The 20,545-nt window shown below is 40.6% G+C and overlaps 2 protein-coding genes across 4 annotated transcripts in view; both read right to left on the minus strand.

Annotated features, from left to right (window-relative positions):
- Positions 1–2,286: 2,286 nt before the first annotated feature.
- On the minus strand, positions 2,287–9,643 carry LOC148646422 (chorion-specific transcription factor GCMa-like). 2 transcript variants are annotated; one of them, XM_088610699.1, is made up of 6 exons: positions 9,287–9,643; positions 8,249–8,355; positions 5,013–5,265; positions 4,729–4,841; positions 4,284–4,406; positions 2,287–3,576 (listed from the first exon to the last, which is right to left on the minus strand). In XM_088610699.1, the coding sequence occupies exons 2-6, from the start codon at positions 8,339–8,341 to the stop codon at positions 2,941–2,943; spliced, it is 1,218 nt and encodes a 405-aa protein (XP_088466825.1). In that variant the 5' UTR covers positions 8,342–8,355; positions 9,287–9,643; the 3' UTR covers positions 2,287–2,940. The 2 variants fall into 2 exon arrangements, with proteins under 2 accessions (XP_088466825.1, XP_088466826.1); XM_088610700.1 differs by lacking the exon at positions 9,287–9,643 and having other exon boundaries at positions 5,013–5,300.
- Positions 9,644–15,504: 5,861 nt separating this feature from the next.
- elovl5 (ELOVL fatty acid elongase 5) overlaps positions 15,505–20,545 on the minus strand; it is a 28,459-nt gene continuing 23,418 nt past the window's right edge. For both annotated transcript variants that reach the window (XM_088610703.1, XM_088610702.1), the window contains exons 8-9: positions 19,847–19,981; positions 15,505–18,822 (exon numbers count right to left, since the gene is read on the minus strand). In XM_088610703.1, the coding sequence (XP_088466829.1) occupies positions 18,697–18,822; positions 19,847–19,981 (261 nt within the window). In that variant the 3' untranslated portion in view covers positions 15,505–18,696. The remainder of the gene's footprint in view (positions 18,823–19,846; positions 19,982–20,545) is intronic.

Below are 20,545 nucleotides of genomic sequence, written 5' to 3' on the forward strand. Positions count from 1 at the left end.
GATTCAAAAATAATTACCAACATTTACAAAACATAATGTCTCATTTAGGTTGTTACTTCATTTGATAAAGTTGGTTTATCACAAATATGTAAAGGTCACAGAGCTTTTCTTAAGGGTAGATTGCATGTGTTAAGTATGAAAGTTGGGTAGTTCAATAAGCGTGACCATCGTATTGCAAAAGAATGATAATCAAGTTCAAGTTCAAGTTCAAATAATCTTGACTTATTTAGCACGCGTGGCTAAATTAGGTAACTAAGTCTTGCTAAAATTATAAATTATGATGAACTTTCTCTTAAATGTTAATGATTCCCCACAGATTTTCAGCCGTGGTAACCCACCTATTTATAATTTTAGCAAGACTTAGTTACCTAATTTAGCCACGCGTGCTAAATAAGTCAAGATCAACATGATCTTTAGTGACTGAGCTGTGAAGCCTTGAGGATCAGAGCCGTCACTACAAGGGATGCCGACCATTTCCATAATACAAACACTAGGCTGTCATCAGTCATTCGTACAGTTTGAACATGAAACATGGAAGAGGTAAAAAGTTCACATCCTGCTCCCTTACCACCGAACCCTTAGTTTCTAGTACAAAGCTCAAAAGTATTTAAATGGGAGGAATTCAATTTCATTGTGTAAAGCCGACAACCGATTGTAAGGAAGATTAGGCACCAGAGCCATTCAGCCGTGTGATGTTACCAGTAATCACAGAGACCTCTGGAGCCATACCTCATTGTTATGACTGGATCTCTACAGGAATAATATAAGAACAGGGATGAGCAAACAGCCACAGAGAGTAACAAGCCGATCCTGCAGGACGATAAGGAAGAACTGTAATACAAACACACGTAATCTTGCAATGCGCCGACATTGATTAATGTTTCAATAGATGAGTGTTTGATTGTGGTCTGCTCCTACTGTATAACAAGTATGGATGCTCTGGGTTGAAATACTTTACTGAGACAAATGCTTTGTGTCCAAGACTTGCTTTCAGGCTTAAATTAGCTGTGTGCTCTTGTACATTTCTCCAGCCCAGACTCAGGAGTGATTTTCCCATTACTTTTGAAACCTTTGCCGCTTACCCACAGGATGGCTCGCTTCTGTTTTATAGTTCTGCCCACACACCTGCGGCTCTTGATTCCACCTTAGTCTCTAGACTACATTGAAATTCTTAATTGTACTAACAATTTACTTGACTGGAGCCTTTGGGTGTTTTCTTTGTACTCAAATGTTGATCTTAACTTCCTGGTGGAGTGCAGTAGCCGAAAATGGTCACGTTTTTTCCCTGCCGAAAACAAAAAGTTTTAAATTAATCCTGTTATCACGTCAATTAAATGCTTGATGATTGGACTGAGAGCTGGGCCGAAAAATCAGTGTTGTGGAAACCCATGATATTTCCTGACTTGACTGTTGATGTGTATCAGTGCCAGTTCTGAGTGAATTTTAATCAACAAAATTTAGCCATGTATCAGATTATATCAGATGGAAGTATGGGAAAGAGCTTTGTCAGAAAAACACCCCCATTTTACCAACAATCGTGGGAGAATTTAGACTGTTTCTTTATGACGCAGGTGTTCACTGCATGTGCATAAATGCATACAAATTACAGCTTGGTCTGTGGTCCCTAAACCAGTTTTGCTGGCTTAATGTAAAAAGTATGTTTTCCCAGTGATGCTCTGGGCTGATAAGCAGAAGTGCAATTCAAAACAATGGAATCTCCCCTCCTCCTGCTGTCTTCACATTTCTTCCTGTCTTTTCTTATCTTTGGTGTCGGAGTCTTAAAAGTTGTTCTGTTAACCGTGCATGGCGGGGAAACGAAGCAGCCAGCATTCTACCTCTGTAGCATATTTTCACTTTTGCATTATAAATGTGCCACTTGGGTTTGGTTGAAGAAGTCTGTCCTTTGACAAAGTGTTTCAGGGGAACACATTGGGTGTTACTTTACGTGCTGAAATGACTTTTAAAGCCAGAGCTCATTCCAGCTGCAGCAGCATCACACTTACAGAAATGGGTGACTCTGGTGTTGTGTGCGCCAGCCCCCCACCACATCTCCTCTCTGTCCCTCAACAGACCACGGGATATTGGAAAGGTTTTGTTGATGTGCAAGTTGGGAAGGTCAAAAGGTAGTAATGATTAATAGTAAGAGAAAGATGGTATATTCCCTTCATTGTGACACAGAAGTGAATTTCAAGGTGACAATTTTACCAAGAAGAACATAGGGTCTATTCCTGACTTTTTTTCCCTGGTCGCTCCAGAACACACCTGAATAATCGGTGACGTCAGTGGTTCAGGTGGAGGTCTCTGTGTGCACATTTATTAAACACAACAAACGCGATACAAGATAGCACTTAAATCCTTCATCATCCAAGAATCAAAAACAACTCAGAGTGTCTGTCAGATAAAAGAGTCCATTCAACCTCTTCTGCCAAGAATCCAAAAGCATGAGAGGGTGATGGAAGGCAATAGCACAAACATCAGTTCACAGCTGGCTTTTACCCATTATTGCAGTTGCCAGTATGTCTTTCAGAAGTGGTTTAATGCACAGTGCATAATCTAGAGCCGAGTTTCTTGGCTTCATTTGAGAAGAAAATGGTTTATATTTTTCAACCGAGACACCAATGAACTCCATTCCATTTGGCCAATTCAATTGCTCTCATGGGTGTCTGACATCTGACCGTATGGAAAGATTGGTTTTGCATGGAAGAAAGCCAATAATACTGACAAACAGTAGTTCGGGTATAATTTAGAATGAATGAGGAGAAATTTCCTTTCTCAATGCAACACCTAATTCATCATACTGCAGTGTATATACAAAAAAACATAAAATACATTGGCAATAAGTACATGATTTAAAGCAACAATTGCTTTTCCCTCTTAAAATTAATTGCATTGTGTCAGAGTAATATTATATTTAAATGTTTTTTCCCATTGGGGTTTTGCTTAACTCACAAAGTATGCTCTTTCCTCTGTGGCATGGCAAGTACTGGCAAGTCTTCCTTCAGAAAAGCTCTGCTCATTTGGTTTCATTATCTGCAAGGGTGACGGGGGTATTGAATGGCTGAGATTCTGTTTCTGAAAGTACAAGTCCTCTTCAAGATGTCTGTCTGTGGTGAGAAAAGTGCTGTCAGGGATCCAGAGCTGTTTTCTCTCACACTCACCCAAACTGCACAGCGGGCCAAAGTCTGAACTCGACCCATATAAACTGTTTTTTGGTACAATGGGCTGAATATTCTGTAGTGAGACATCTAAGAAGTTTTGTGAACCACTAAATTCATAAGTGCTTCCATAGTCCTGCATACGTCCATGTGAGGGTTTGCTTGGGCCAGTGTAGGTTTGGGCTATCTTACTCCAGGGCTCCTCATAGTCATGTCCACCTGCATACTGGACACAGGGACCATAACACCTGCCAATGTCCATTTCCAGTGGGCTTTCAGCTGTATAAGATATTATTGCATTCCCAAAGCTCCTTGGGCAAGAAATACTACGTCTTTTGTCCACATTGTTTTGATAGTGGTCTGGGATGGGTGATACAGAAGAGAAGGTGACATCTTGACTTCGTGCCATACCTGGAAAATGCTAATAAAACAAGACAAAGTGTCAGCTGGAATCATGGCACCATGTGCTCTTACTGGCCAAGATCTTAGGAATCACATGAACAGACTGTTGAAAACTACTAGAATGTGCATGTCTCACACACCATCACTCTGATCACAACCTGTGTCACTCACAGGGGGATGGGATTAGGCTGCACACCCCAGAACACTGTGGAATACAGGCTTGCAGGTGCTTGCAGAAGCCCACTGAGTGGTTTAGGTGAGATTCCTAGTAGTTTGGCCAGTGAGTGCACAATATAAACATTGGAAATTCACTGTCTGCTCTCTTAACCATATGCTTATGACTTGGCAGTTGGAGCAGTACACCTGTGCTTGTGTGATCTATTCTGTTCACTTTGCAAAGCTTTAGCTGACAGAATGCAGCATCTTTAAAGAGTGAGACAGTCAGCCTCAGGGAAATGACATCCTGGTGACAGGGTGAAATATGTGAGTCTCCTAAAGCTTAATTATTTATGGTGAGAGAAAGCCAATCAAACAATATTTAAAAATTCTTTAAAGTGAGTAAATAAACATTAAAGCAGCCCACACAAATGAAAAAGCAGCACATACAATTCAGAGATTTCCTAGAGGTCATGGATGCCCAACATTCCTGCTCGGCTGAAATGAAAAGTTCACTGATACTTGTAAGACCCAGCCGCATCCTTTGTAAAGAACTCAGTTTGATCATACCTCCTCATCCCGCATTTTATTGAAATTAGAGGACTTCAAGGGGCTGATTTTTCTTCGACCCAGTTTTCTAGCCTCTGCTTCCAGTTTAGATTCCGGCTTGGGGTGGTCATGCTGTCCTTTGGACTAAATCAGAATAAAAAGGAATACTGTCATAAGAACAACTAACAGCCATGTACCTCACTGTTCACACCTCTAGACATCTTAATATAAAAAAAATCCTGATGCAATACCCAAAATTGAATTATCTGTGGTACGTACAAATTGTGGTACATCCAAAATATTTGTGAATAAAATGGAACAGTAAAAAGCCACAAACATATATTTTCCTAGCCCACAAAGTAACCTTTGTTACATATGAGAAATGTTGCCTTTTCATTTGTAGAATTGTTGTTGCACTAACAGCACAAATCAATAATCCTGGGAATCAATTTGTTTCATTGCCCACCTGAAAAAATATATATGGTCCTTCTTGTCTCCAGAAATTGGTGACAGGGTATCCACCATTTCCTTTACAGCACAGTAGTCTCAGAGGTGCATTGCAGTTTGGACACTCCTTTTCTAAAACAGAGAAATTGAAATATTGAATCATCTTCAGCAGGTGCTTTTTACATGTGTATTCCTATCTGAAGGATTCCTATCTGAAGTTATTTGCTAAACAATGGGCACTAACATTGGCCCCTAGAGATTTTCTCACTACACCTGTCTGAGATGAGGACTGGCTTCTCTTACTCTGCTGCTTCTGCCTGGCCTTGTCGCAGATGGCCGGCCTCAGGTGGATCTCCCTGCTGTCCGCGGTGGTGCAGTTGTTGCTGCAGACCACCACCCCCAGACAGGACTTCTTCAGGATGCGGGAGTTGTGGTTGTTGGTGTTCTTCATTGCCCAGCCACTCAGGTGTCTCTGTGCGTTCTTCTCCTCCGAGCTGTAGACCAGTTTGACATAGGAGTCTGTCCACTCCTGGAACACGTCTGTCTGCTTTACAGCCTTCAAACAAAGAGACGCTGGGCTTAATCCTGCACCTGGAATGAATGAGTTCAGGACTCATGTTCCTTTTCTTGTTTTTTGGTCTGGTTTCAGGACGTCCTGGCTGAGCTTCACACTTCTCATAGGACGAGTAAGACACATTCTCTCTTAATTGTCCTTTCTGTTGATGTAACAAAACATGCTGTTTGACCAGGGTTATAGCAGTTTCTATTCTCCTAGTTCTGAATGTGTTATTTCCTTCTAGATCAAATAATAAGTATAAGATCATGAGAGGGCAGGAGGGTTTGCATTAGTGCCTCACAGTACAGGGGCCCTGGGTTCTGTTCCCAGTTTCAAATCTGTGTGGAGTCTGTATGTTCTTCCCATCTTCGAGTGAATTTCCTCTAAATGCTGCAGCTTCTTCCCACAGTCCAAAAACATACTGCTAGGTTAACGAACTTCTGGGAAAATTAGCCCTGGTGTGAATGGGTTAGGGTTAGGGAAAAAGGCTCCACAGCCAAAACATTGTGTTTCCTTTCTTCTCTTTTCAGCAGGAATAAACCCGTTACCTGTTCCTTTGCAGCCTGCGCATACTGACGCAGCTCCCCACCTGAACTGCTTCAGCCTAGTGTGAATGTGTGCATGCCTGTGCCTGTTTCTCTGTGTGTCCTGGGATGGACGTGGAAGTGATTGAAATGAAAGAACCGGTTAGAAACAAGATGGACAGAGGAACATAAGCAAGACGGCAAACAAGAAGGGCCCCTCTGACCCCTTTGGTAGTTCCGAGCTAAATGATGCCAGGATCTCATCCCGCCATTTCTTGTAGGAAACCAGGCTATCAGCTGGGTATCTTGTTCCAGACTTCCACAACCCTTTAGGTAAGGAAGTGCCTCCCGTTCTCAAGTTTAAAAGCACTTCCACACACTGTACAGTACCTTCCACTGGTTTCCACTGCTAAGAGTATTTTATTTGTTATTTTGATTTAATATTGTTCAAAATTAATACCCAGTGCTGTTTCTTTAATTTAATATGGCTTCAACAACATAGGAACAGTTACAGAAGAGAGAGGCCCATTCCTGTTCATTTGCTAAAGGATATTTGTCCATTGTCTCTGTAGCCAGATGGCTTAATTACTCTGACTTATGGGAAAAAAAAGTTTTATTCCTTTTAAATTGGACATGTAGGGCTTTGTAAAGTTATACTGAAGAACAAGTGTAGTAGAATCAAAAACTAGTGTTTGACAAGGGCGTGGTTTTGTCAGAGGAAGCCACAAATCTGTGCGTCAGCTTCCTCAAGGTATTTAAATTAAGCAGCAGGGATGACATCGTCGACACTGTCTCCTTGTTTAGAGAACAGTGGTTTTGCTCAGCTTCAGAAAAACAGAAGCCCAGAAATAAACGAGTAGCATAATCAGTACGCGTTAGCGGCAAACCGGTGTGAAAGGCGAGTCAGGTGTGGCTGAACTGAAGAAAAACAGACAAGGTAATTAAGGGTATTTAACCATTGAAACAGAAGCTTCCGGAAAGGGAAGGGCTTTCACCATCAGGAATACGGTAAAAATTATAACTCATTCTGTTTATTTAGTGATGCTGTCGTTTCAGCATCGTTTACACCATCATTAAAGGCCAGAAAGGGATTTCCGAGCAGTGAAACCCCACAAAATCACCCAGTAACCCAGAATTACCCACTCGTCCAGTCGACAAATTGTCTTGGGGATTTAATTTATTCAGCAAACAGGACTTAACATCAATTTAAAACAAACAAACAAAAAGTTTGAAAAAAAGTAAGTACTTGTGTTATGAACTCTTTATGGGTACAATTCGTATATTTGTCTGAAACGTCCGGTCGGTATGATTCGCATGTGTATGGACCCCCCCACACACACACACAATCTCTATGGCAGTATAATTAACGATTACAGCTTATTGAACATGATCCGTACTATTGTCGCCTGGAATGAAAATGAAGGACAGAAAGGGCAAGGAATATAATTTGTAATGCAGGAGGTTTTCTGCAATGTTCCTTGTCGTTTCAACGCATAATCCGACAAGGTGCCGTTCAGTTACAAGCCAGTGACTGGCAAGAGCCGCAGGTCGGACCTGTACAGGGGGCAGGGCTGTGTGTGAGGCAGCCGAGCTCCCGCAGGCGTCAAGGTGCGATGAGAATCTAAGACATTTTCACTCGCTTTTATTAGGGGTGGAAGTGACATATTTGTAAACGTTATTTTCTTTATTTGATGTAAAGCAGCAGTATAGGTGCTAGACATTTGCTAGGTTCCACTCTAGTTAACGCGGGTTTGATAAAATGCCGATGTTAATTTTTCTTGTGTTTTGGTTAGTGCGATGCAAATCGAATACCTGTTTTGTAGCTTTTACTCCTGTTGGCTTCCACGTGATCCTTTTTTTGTGAGCCAAGCGATAAAACCTGCATTAAATCTTTAAAACCTCTGTAAAGCAATAGCTGTAAAAACGTAGCACGATACTTCCCCCTAATATTGTTATTTTTGTACAGGTAAGATTTATTTAATTATGCCTTAATATTTGATTAAATAGAATGGTCCCGTAATCTGTGAGTAAATGATTTTCTTAAATACTTTTTTTCGATTTGGTCTGTTATCTTAGTGATATGATATGAAGTGATGAACATGACCGATTTATTCCCTATCCAAGTAAAGCAAGATTCATGGACATTTTCATGACCACTTTTTTGGTATTTATTTCTGTGAAACTGCCTGTTTTGCTGATACTGGTTATTTATTTCTTAATTAATTTCTAGACAGGAATGTATATAGTTCTTTATTTGGAAATGTGCATGTCTTGTTACAGAGCTTTTACGGTTTCAAGACAGTGTGGGCAAATTTAAAAATCCTTTTTAAGCAGAGGTCAAATACTATGCTGCACATCAAAACATGCATAGAGCCGTTTTGGTTTAGTTTTCTATTTTAATGTAAATTCTTGTCAAAGAGTCTGCAGCTGGGTAGCAGGTTGTGTTGTACTGTACTCACCTGAGGGAGGCTGATGTCATTAATGTCCCAGGTTCTGTCCATGTGTGAGGGAAATTGCTCTGTCACTGTTATCTCACCAGCACTGTCTGACATGTTCACACACAGGGCTCCACAGTTAAGGAAATAAAAAGAAATGTATGACTGTGAAACTCCTCAACTTCTAGTCATATGATACTGATAAGCATAAACAATATTCTGCATGCAAAACCTGTTTGGGTACTTGACTTGTAAACAGCTAGTTTTTTTTTCCCACCAGAGAGTGACAGACTTTAGTTTAGTATGTGAGAAAACATCAAAATCAGGCGTTGGTTAACTTGATAACAAGTGCATAGGGCTTTCAATTTATGGTACAGACCTTCCTCTCGGAAACCCAGAAAATTCAGCAGAAAAAACGAATGTCATTTTTTAGTGATTCGATTGATAACATCTTTTCTTCTTAGTCCCTTCATATTTCTAATGTGTGTCACTGCAAAAAACATATACAACGGCAAAAGGAATTGAGATCCTTTTGCTTCAACACAACATTGGTAACACTGTGAATCCCAGATATTGACCTGGTCCAGAATCTGTCTGTGCTTGCAATCAAGTTCCATGAAGCACTTCAGCTGTGCCAGAATGACAAGGTGTTATTTATTTATTTTTATTTTTTTAAATGTGCCATCTACCACAATATCAGTAGTGTTACTTCATCATCTAGCAGATTATGGTCAATTGCTTTTGCCAATTACTAAAAAAGCTGCGATAGAAGCTAAACTGCATTACATTTAAGACTGGGCTAGAAAGGCTATGATAGCACATTCCATAAACCCCCAAATTTCAGTGAATTTACAGAAAACATCTCTTTGCGTACTTCAAGACATCGCTGAATGAGATTCAGGATGAGATGTGGACATAGGTGATGGAAAAACAAGAGCCAATCATTTCTGTTTGAACTGGTTTCATTTTGCCTGTTCTCACAGGAGGACAGTGTACTATTTAACAGTAAGTATCTATTAAAAGCGTTCACACAGTAGTATTGAAAATCATGCTGGTACGTACCTCATTTATTTAGATGATGGGGGGATTACTGTCTCTTCTTGAGCATTCAGACAGGGATATCTGCGCTCACCGGCTCCCACCTGGAATGATTACAGTGCTCTTACCTGTAGGAGTCAAGAAGGCTCAGTGCCCTGCCCATCAGGCTGTTCTCAGATTACAGCAAGTGCCTGCCACTGGGACATGAGTGACAGTCCAGCTCTGTAGCTCCTTTCCACTTCATTTAAAGATCAGCGTTGAACATGCATATAAGTGTTGAACAACGATATACAGGTACATGCTGAAATAATGATGACTTAATATTATCTGATTATTAATGATCAAATGAGAGGTCTGTGACTTTGAGTAGGATGTGTTTCTTCTGGAAGCTAGCATTAATGCTTACGGATGTAGACAAAAACATAAAGACATAAAATAAATTATCATGAAAAAAATAAAAATGACTTTTTTTCTTCTTTTTTTTATGATAAAGATATCCTGGAATGCAATGGAATATAACACCAGGAAAGTACCTGTATCAAGATCTGTTATGTTTTGTTTGTAGGAATAAAGTAATCTATAGTAATTAATTTTATGTGTATTAAAAAATACTAATATATTTTTTGCTAAAAAGTAACATCAGTATAGTGCATCCACCTTGTCTAAAGGCAGGGCCGGGTATTTGCATTCACATAAACGTGAGCTGAACGGCAAAACAGGACTAATTAGGGATTCAAGAAAAACACCTATCTTTTCTGTGTGAGGATTAAAACAAGATTTCTGCAGTACCGCCAGAGAGGAGTGGGACCGAATCTAAATCTTTGGCAACCAAGAGAGAAAATGAAACGATCTAGCAGAGCCAGTGAAAAGACAAGGTTATCCTGTCCAGACATGAACCTCTGTTCATTTTATTTTCTTTTTGAAACTTCTAGGAAAAAATTGATTCTCAGGAAAGACTAGGCGAAGAGGGGCGTTTTCTTTCAGATACTATATGCCAGTATATTAAAATGAAAAAAGTATATAAAATAAAAAGCATGGAATGCAAACATAAGGCACGTGTATGAACACTAGTCAAAATATCACACTTCCTCCTAAAAACTGTTGGTCCCAATTTATTAATTAAAAAAAAAATCTCTTTATCTAAGTAGTAACTGTAACTGATTACTTTTTAGAAGTCCATGCATCCATTTTCCAACATGCTTATCCAATACAGGGTCATGGTGGAGCTGAAGTATAACCTGGCAGGTAACTGGCACAAGGCCAGGTAGAGATAGGGTACCCCCTGGACAGGACTCCAGACCATCGCAGGGCACACACAGATACACACAGACACACACTCTCACTTTCAGACCAGAGCTAAATTATTTTCAGGGTCACTGAAACAGTGACACAATTTAGTTGTTCTGCTCTCTTCAACAACGACATCTGAGAGAGCAGATTTGTAAAAACTAAAAAAAAAACTCTGGGTGAAGTTACATTTTCCTAATTTACTAATTTCTCAGGTGGGAATGTATCTGCAATTTAATTAATCCAAGCACCTGTAATTGTGAAAAATGTTTTGTTATATTTGATCTTGTCTAAAACTGGCATTGTTCTTTGACGTTGCAATCAGAAGATTTGTAATATTTAAGGTTTGTAATACCTTTAGCCTATTCTCATTTTCTCAGATTTTTGTCATTTGTTTCAGTGCAAGCACAAGCTGTATGCTATGAAAAGAAAATATATAGAGAGAGCACAACACCACCCTGCAGTTTTTTATCTTCCTGGCAACTACACGATCTCAGTCATAAGTTAGATCATTGAAACTAAAATCACATTAATTACATCCTGTTCTGTATCAGCAATATTCCAAAATAATCAGTGATGAGTTCCTCAGCCAAAGGTACAGCGTGTAGTATCCTCAGCTACTGTGTTTTTGCAAACCCAAATCAAAACACAGGCTTTTCGGTTTGGCATGTGAACCATTCATGTGCATTACCCAAATGATGGGTGTCCGAGGCCGGAGGCACACTGACATGTTTATCTGTTAGCGTGGCGTTAGTCATGATTTTAAAGGCAAAGCTATTTGTCAAAACGACTTCAAAGTTGTGCGATTCCTTAGCATGAGACCCATTGAATAGTGTTAATCTAATATACATTTTTTAGTTGCTATGTTTAAAATTTGGTTAGCAAAACCTTCAAAGTAAATACTGATGTACACGGTATGTTTTAGACAGGTTCTTAAGTGCTGATTGATGATGACACACAATTACAGGCACCAATGCTATTGCTTTTATTTCCTCTTCTGGCTTAATGGTGTGAGTGGTGGAGCCTGTTGGAGTCTGTATTAGGTTACAGCCAGGAGTCATCAGGAGCTGGGGTAGAAGATCATCACCAAACACAGGTGAAATGATTTTTAAACAGTTGCCGGTTGACAATTGCTGCATTTTTTAATTTTATGAAAACCCACGTGCTGGAAAAGCGAAACATCCAAGACATCTCACAGGGCCACCCTGTCAGTAGGAAAACTTGCTGAGCCCTGGTCACCACACACTTCTCAGCCTGGCTTCCTGGCACCTCCACCTTAAACACAGCAGTCTCTGACCCACCCCTCCTTTATGATGAAGAAGTTGGGGCCGGGGACAGCTCTATTCAGACAGCAAAGGATGCAAGAAACAATGGGGAAAAACTGGAGCAAGAGGATAAAAATTCACTCAAATGAGGAAGGAAGTGCACACACCAGGCACAAGGTGCCTCAGCCCGTAATCACGTTCAGAGTCAAGAGCTGTGAGGTGGAGGAGCTGAGGCCACTGCTGATTCAGTCTCCTCCGGTATACTGAGACAGTAATATACACAAGTATCATAGGGACTCAACATGAAAAGGAGGGGAGGGAACTGTAGATACTGTGGTCACATAGACGATATTTATATATATATTTTTTAATCTAATGAATTAAATGACGTCAAGGGCGTCAGTTCTCGTGGTATAGTCAGAGTTCCCACACCTGCCAGAATCACAACGGGTCCCAATTCTACTGGGAGAGGGAGGAGGGAACTCAGTTGAACTGGCAGCCCAGTGTGTGATCTCCTGTCACAGCCTGAGGAACAGTGAGCCTGTCTCCCAATAATGCCCCATATGTTTACAGTATATGTAAATATTTTATGATATTTCTCTGTTGTAAATGTCTGTAATATGTCTGTAGATTTTATTTTACTTTTATTTTATGTTTTGTTCCATGTTAATTTGATTATTTTTATTTGCTTTGGCAACACTGATTGTACCCATCGGCAATGCTAATAAAGCACCTTGAATTGAATTGAATAGTCAATTTTGTGGTTCACAGCGCCATCTGCTGGTCAGATCGCGTTAAAGTAGAACACGATTCGAGTCACTTTTTACAACTGCTTTGTGAAAATTGGGGTGTGATCTTTGTTGCCTCGTTTACAATACCAGAACCGTATCTTATTTTCGTTTACACAATCATAAACACGTTATTTAATAAGATTCAATGGGGTCTTTAGGTAGCCGGTCACATCAGGTCGAACCTCTTGGTAATAAAATGCTGCAATGTACTGCAGACCCCTGCGGGTCGTGCCTGTGAACTGCGGAGGACACCCAGTACCGCACCCGGAACAGCCGGTCGGGCGGATTACACAACACGTGTGCATGCTCCGCAGCGCAAAGTACAGTTTTGCGCCATAGTTTGTTAAAACAACACCTCAGTGTCGAAATCGTGCCTACAGGCAAAACCGAGCTGATTATTTACAAAGGATAGATGATTCAAAGGGTAGACTTTGAGCATTAGTGTCCTTAACTCAATGCAGCCGAATTACCTCCTTTCACCTTTAAAGAGATTATGAAATGTGTTTAATCTAAGAGAGAGTGTCCTGAACTGCTGAAAGAACCATGAATCTAAATTACCTCTTAAAAATGCACTTGTAAAATATTTTTATGACCAAGACTAAAATTGCATTTAAACAGTGGAGATTATTATTATTATTCAGACTCTTGGCATTAATGCCCTTTTTAAAATTATATACATATTCTATTTGTGAATGACTGCTCCAGCTGAAGACTTCCAAGAGGAAGATGAGGGACAGTAAATGTTTAGGTAAACTAAAGAACAAAATTGTAAATTGATAATAAGTCCTTGCTCTTTTCTGGACTCTCCGCTCAAAGAGCTTTACAGTAATGGGGATCCCCTCCACCACCAGTGTGCAGCCCCACCTGGCCAACTGGATGATGCGACGGCAGCCATTGTGCGCCAGAACGCTCCCCACACACCAGCTCTCAGTGGGGAAGAGGGCAGAGTGATGAAGACGTTTTTAATGACCACAGAGACATAGGACCTCGGTTTTATATCTCATCTGAAGGACGGTGCCTTTTACAGTACAGTGTCCCCATTACTATAGTGAGCCATTAGAACCCACACAGACTGCAGGGTGAGCGCCCCCTGCTGGGTCCACTAACACCTCTTCCAGCAGCAGCCTTAGCTTTCCCAGGAGGTCTCCTATGCAGGTAATAACCAGGCCCACCCCTGCTGAGCTCCAGTGGGCTGCTGGCTGTGAGTTGCAGGGTGATATGGCTGCTGGGTATACAAATATGCTCATTGCAAGTATTCAGATCCCTGAAGTAAAGATATGGTGGAAGCATCTTTGGCAGCTGTTACAACCACTATGTCTCAACCAATTTTTTTCCATTCTTCCTGTCAGATTTGTTCAAGCTCTCTCAAGTTGCTTGTGGACAGCAGTCTTTCCAGAGACTCTCGATATGATTCGAGTCAGGCCTTTGACTGGTTCACTCAAGGACAGTCCCTTTCTTGTCCTGAAGGGCACTGCAAGAACACTGCAGTGTAGCTCTGGCCATGTGCTTTGGATCATTGTCCTGCTGAAAGGTGAACATTTGTACCTGTTTAAGGTTTTCCTCTAAGATTTGCCAGTTCTGTACTTACCCTGTGTCCACATCAGTCCTGACAATCTGCCCAGCCCCTGCTGATAACAAAAACTCGAATATAATGTTGCCACCACCATGTTTCTCAGTAGGGATGGTGTTGACTGAGTGATGCGCTATGTTGGCTTTGCATTTAATGTAATGCTTTGCAATTAGATTAAAAAGTTCCAATTTTGTTTTATGTGACAAAACCTTTTACCACATTTGCAGTATCACTTAAATGTTTCGCTGCAAACGCCATGCGGTATCTGAGATGGGTTTTCCACTCTGCCATACTGGCCAGGTTTGTGGCGTGGCTGAGATAGCTTTGTCTCATGCACATTTACTCTCATCACTCTCACTGAAGGGTGTAACTCTTTCGAAGTCACAGCTGGTTCACAGTTGCATGTGTATCCAATTTCCTCCCTGGCCAGCTGCTGAGGTAGGAGGAACAGCCAGATCTAGGCAGTGTCTGGCCACTATGAGACTTCCACTTCTCAATGATCGACTTTATTGAAAGGCATATTCAGTGTTTTTGATTTTTATATCTTTCTTATGATCCGTGGTTTTCTACATCACTATCCCTGGGTTGGTTTGAGAACTCCTTGGTTTTCATTTGGAATTTTTACTTGAAAATCATTACCTGACTAATTGACTTTACAGGGATAGTTGTGAAATCTGTGAACCACTATTACTGAACACAGTGGCCACTTATCTAATTGTGTGGCTTATTAAGGTAATTATGTACACATACATTAATGTAGCTTTTCCACAGCAAAGAGTTTGGTAAAGTCATGATTGCATTATGTATTCAATTTTTCTTTCATAGTATCTATTAACTTCTTCCTTTTATTTTTTTGCTTTGAATGGGTTGAGTAGACTGTTTATATAATCTAGAATATTTGAGTATACAAATATTAATTTCTACTCAAAGAGTCATGAGTCATCACCTGCATCTAGACATTTCCCTTCGCTGTACTGATTAGGCCCAAACCTGCGTTGGTTCCGAGATCTGATCCGATAAGGCTTGTCACACTGCAGTTGAATTAGCTTCAGAACCAGGGGAGCTCGCTCAGTACAGAGTGCAGGGCCTACAGGCCATCTGCTGCTCCTGTCCGGTTTGAACTTGGCTGAGGTTCCCAAAGGGGGTCGGAACGTCGTCAGTGACAGGTGCACCATTCCTCTGGCTCCGCACAGCACTGGGCAGCAGGGAATGCAGTGAGTGCGCTGGATGAAGACCTGGCACAGGTGAGAACTAGTATCCACTGCAGGGGAATAACAATGCGATACCCGCTGGGGGGATGACTTCACTCCAAGCACTCTACAATTACAATTTTTAGTGTGACATTAACACCTTTTATTTATTGAAATTCAATGACATTACAGTTACATCACATCAGTATTTCTTTCCATTGCAGTACTGTTAGGTGGTTATCACTAATCTGGCTCCATTTAAATCCCAGGATCTTCTTCCTCTAAGCAAAGATGTTTTACTACCACTTCACGTTATACATCCACATCCAGGGAACTATATGCTTTTTATTACTTTTCAGCATGATTGAGGATTTAACATTTCAGATACACTGATTTTCCATGATCACAGTAAGATATCAAGTTTATCCAATGAAAACTAACAGTGCATGTCAAGACTATAGCATTGGCTATTCTGCAAGGGCTGATTTACAGTTTTATGAAAATGAACAATGAAGCCGTCAATCAACTCTACTTGATGCCAAGTTGTTAATGTAATGGCTCTCGCCTCTCTACACAGGCTTTAGAGTTTTTATTTTGCATTCTTCACTCGCTGACCCCTGCGATTAATCTTTAAGGCATAAGTGTATTACAATGGACAAAAACACCGTTAAATCTGTGTTACAGTAGCATGCTTTGACAGCAACGAAAACAATCTTAGGAGTTTTACTAAACAAAAACTTTGAGAACATGAAGAAGCAGCACCTACCAGGTAATTCACTATTAAGGCAATACTTCGTGTACAGTCTCAAATCAAGGTCATTCATTGTGACGTGACAGGTGTTTCCAGTCCTGGTCCTGAAGCTCCACACCCCTGCTGGATTTATTTCCAGACCAGTTCACTAACAGTTTGCCTGACTGGAATATTTGCAATGTTTTGCACTCCAAACTTAGGCATTTTATCTTCCTTTTAAATATAATAGTTAAAGGCAACCTCCAATCTGTTTTAAGAACCGAAAACAGTCCAACAGTTCACATGAGTTGTTTATTAAGTCAATTAAAGATTAAATTATGGAACTGAGAGCATATCTGGGAAGAAAACCAGCAGGTGTCAGGTCAGGGCTGGGACCCCCACTCTACTGGAGCAAAACCTGGTTCTTCCACAGCCTGGAAGTGATGAACAGTAAGATGATTAATATACTTTAGGGGGAGCAACATTTGCCTTCAAACATCACAACACCAGAAAACAAAACTCAGTTTAATGAAGATTGTTTTTCATGAAAGTAAGCAGATTTCAAACCAAAATCTAGTTTTTGAAGTGCTTCCACCTGTGTGTCTCATGTCATACTTGGGGAATAAATGGACATCTCTGTTTCACCACTTCCATATGTGTTTGCACTGAAGGATTTGAAAATTTTCATGGCAACAAGGGACATGATTAGAATAGAAATGTTCTGAGGAATTTGACGTGGGAGAGAATGCTGGCTCATTAATTTGTTCTTAGATCTCCTGTGGCTACAGTTCCAGATATATGGCTTAGATAGTGCTGCTGTCCTAAACACTGAAAAGAATAGTGAGGTTTAGTGTTTTTGTTCTGTTTTCATGTTTGCCGCCCGCTGTACATTCAATATTGATCAAAACAAAAAAAATGTCCTGGACTTAACCAAGGCCTTTAAAACGGGACAGTTAATGGGGACTTTAACAGCATCAAGAATCTTAAGGAACACGTGCAAATGTGTTTAAGAGTACACCATACTTTCTCATCTAACATCACTCCTTTCTAAGATTTCTACGATTCTTAGAATAAAGTGCAGCTGTAAACCAGTGCCTCCTTAAGCTACAGCATCTTTAAGGCCAAAGAAAAATGTCTAAAATTATATTCAGCTTAGCCCTCCCACAACACTGTATTTGCTGTGAGCCCAATTGCCACCAGTTGATATACTGTATATTAGTAAGGACACTGAACAACTGAGTTGAAGACCACTGCTCTCCTGAGTACAAACAGCTGAAGTCAATAATGCACAATACAATTATTAGTTATACTTGAGATCTTTCTCTGTGCTCACCCATTTTCAACAACATGCCATGAGTATTTAGAAACTTTTTATAGCAGGTGCAACTTGACATTTATCAAGTTATTAATAGAAAAACTACATGCTAAAAAACATAGCTAACTTCATTTATTCATTCTTCACCAATGTATACAGTTAATTTCCATCTTACATACTGTAAACACTCTCAGAGGTTAAAAACAGCTTTCTAGTGTTAAACAAACTAATTTACAACCATCTTTCCCTAAAATAAATAAGAGACCTGGCCAAATTAAGATTAAGACTTATTAACATTTAAGATAAATTGGAGAGTAAATTTTTCATGAGCTGGTCAATCCTGGCTTGAACTTTGCCAAACTTTGCCAAAACAAGAAATTTGACTAAATTACGTTCCTACAAACTCCAGACCCTTATCAATTCACCGTATTCTGAAAAGCCCCACTCACAATATGTCCTCTAAGATGTACATAAGATTCCACAGACATTAATTAGAAACGTGATATCAATAGCAGAAGTAACTTTAACCTTTAAATGGTAGCACTATACTATACTGCACAATATAGTATGTATACAGTATGGTACTGGTACAGTATGTACAGGTAAGGTGTATTACAAAGGATTCCACAATAACACAGCAGAGGCCCCTACAAGGAGAGTGAATAATGATATGTGCTATTCTACTGTCATTCCTTTCATGTTGGACTACTTTTGACATGGCTGCATTTCCACATTATTCAAACTACTGTTTATATAGCATCTACTTTTCTTTAGCTGGTTAAAGTATACTCCGTACTGCATACTGTACCTTATCCAATGTGCAGCAGGTGATAAACATGACTGTTATCTACCAAGAACACTCACTTAGTGGTCTAGGTTGGGCAAGAATTGTATTTGACATTTCAACATGATTTTGAAACCTTTTGGAGGTTAGCACATAAAACATGAAGTGAGCCAGAGAGATGTAGTTTTTTAGAGAATGAACCTGTCTAGTTTCTTTTTTTAACTAAATAAAAAGGGCACAATATATACAGTATGTATAAACATCCACATACTGCTCCCTTAACCGTAATGGGCTCGATTCAATATGAATAATAAACAGGTTGTAATGTGCAAACAGTCTACAATTCCTTAGCATTAGAATGGCTTTGGTTCTTTATCTAAATGGATATAATAGGGCAATCTAGAAATTTAAAATACAATTTAAAATCCTGTTCCTAGCAACGGTACCTCTACGAGTGCTAGTTTTCAGATTGTGAGATTTCTGTAGGGCAGGGGACACCACGTCAATCCCCTCTGTGTTTTCTGTGTTTCACCGTCTCTGACGAGACTCCATTCGAGTGTCCATTCATGGACACAGCAGAACCATTCTGGTGCTCTTTACTCCGGGAAGCTCCTTTCTTATTGTAGGTCTGGGCAACAAAAGGGAAATACAGGCAGGTCAAAGACGAATGAGACTCTATCCAGTGTTTTGACAGTCGTTCCTCCTTGTAAAGGAACACGTGAAAGTTAATTTACTTTCAGGACACCTGAAGAAGGCTCTAGAGCTGAAACATTTCATTTCTCCTTTCTGTTTATCAGGGGGAATTAACCTTTAATCATCCATTTGCAGCCATTGTATGCTGATGCAGCTCCCCCCTCAAACATCCTTTCCTGTACAGTTTTTATATTTTCCCATTGCCAGGTATTTCAGTTCTTGTTTTGGATATGCCAGCCGAAATGAGATACGAGTCGTGTGTTCTTCAGCTGCGATCCCTGTGACAGCGTGCAGGGGGGCGGGGCAGCTGCAGCCAGACTCCTCCCACAGCCCCTCCCCCTCTGACACGCCCCCAGGCAGCGCAGCCCGGCGCAGGTCTGGTGCCTAACCAGCAGGACCGACCGCACCCTGAGTCTGCAAGTGCCTGGGAGGCCACAGGGAGCGCTCATTCAAGTCCCAGTCGCAGCTGGCTAATAACACGACCCAGGCCTCGAACCTGCATTGGGGTGAGAGCCTTTACCAGCTGATCCACTCGGGAGGCCCTGTTTGATGTCATTGCCAATAGAAATGTATTGATTTTACTGTTTTCTATTGCTTTCAGTGCCCATTTAGAGACTTGAACAAGTCTTCACACTGTATGTGTGAAATGAAAGCTGAAATGAAAGTACTCTTTCCATTTTCTGCTAAAGCCAACTGATCTCTCACCCTCACTCCCTTTTCTCTTTGTTTGAGAAAGTGCACAATGGTTTTCTTTCAGATTCTGCATTCACCCAAACAGAAGTAACTGTTACTCTATTCTATGTCCACTCATTTAAATTCACTACAAACAGAACTGCCAGCCTCCTGCCTTGCAAACAGAAAAACCAGTACCCAAAGTTTAAGTGTGATCGAGGTAACCCCGGCATTAGAAAGTAATCCACAAGACAACAACTACTGAACAATTCAGAAGATGTTCTTACCTGTATGTAGAAGTTGGAGAAAAGAACGATCAGTGTAATCATGTAACATATCTGGAAATACAGCCATCCCATGGGGAACCCACATGGCCAAATGACAGCGCACACAGTTTGGAACATAGTTAACACAAACTGAATCTGAAAAAAGGAGATGGAAAAACACAAAGAAATGCATGTTTTTAAACAATGAGTTAAATGAGCTAACGCTTAAGAGTAAGGTACTGGGGTGGTGGTTTACTGTAGCAGTAAGAGCATGCATAAATGACCGGTTCAGGAAGAACAGTGAAGAACAAGCCAGAAGGCGCAATCTGGAAGCACATTTAAAATCCAGAACAGGAGGCGTCCTTCAAGAAGCAGCTGGGTGAGAACCTGGGATCAATTAGCTCCTAACAACCAAACTGGCTCGATGCGTTGAATGGTCTCCTCTCATTTGTAACTCTTGTTAGGTTCTTTAATCAAGCAACTGCTTCTGTTTTATCTTAATGTCGACAGTAAATGCTCCTTTGAAACTTGTCTTTCCAAACAGAATGCACTCAGGCAGGCGTGTTCAAGGTGCCATTTTCAACACTTCGTGAAACCCTTCTCCCCCCAGGTGAGAGCTGACATGAGGTTTGTTAGGTTTACTAGGATGAAGACCACAAGTATAAAAGGCAATCAAATGCTAAGCCCTGCATTCATATACTAAAGTAACAAAGACCAGAC

The sequence above is a fragment of the Lepisosteus platostomus genome, chromosome 17 (assembly GCF_059453375.1).
Source record: "Lepisosteus platostomus isolate fLepPlt1 chromosome 17, fLepPlt1.hap1, whole genome shotgun sequence".
Taxonomy (NCBI): Eukaryota; Metazoa; Chordata; class Actinopteri; order Semionotiformes; family Lepisosteidae; genus Lepisosteus; species Lepisosteus platostomus.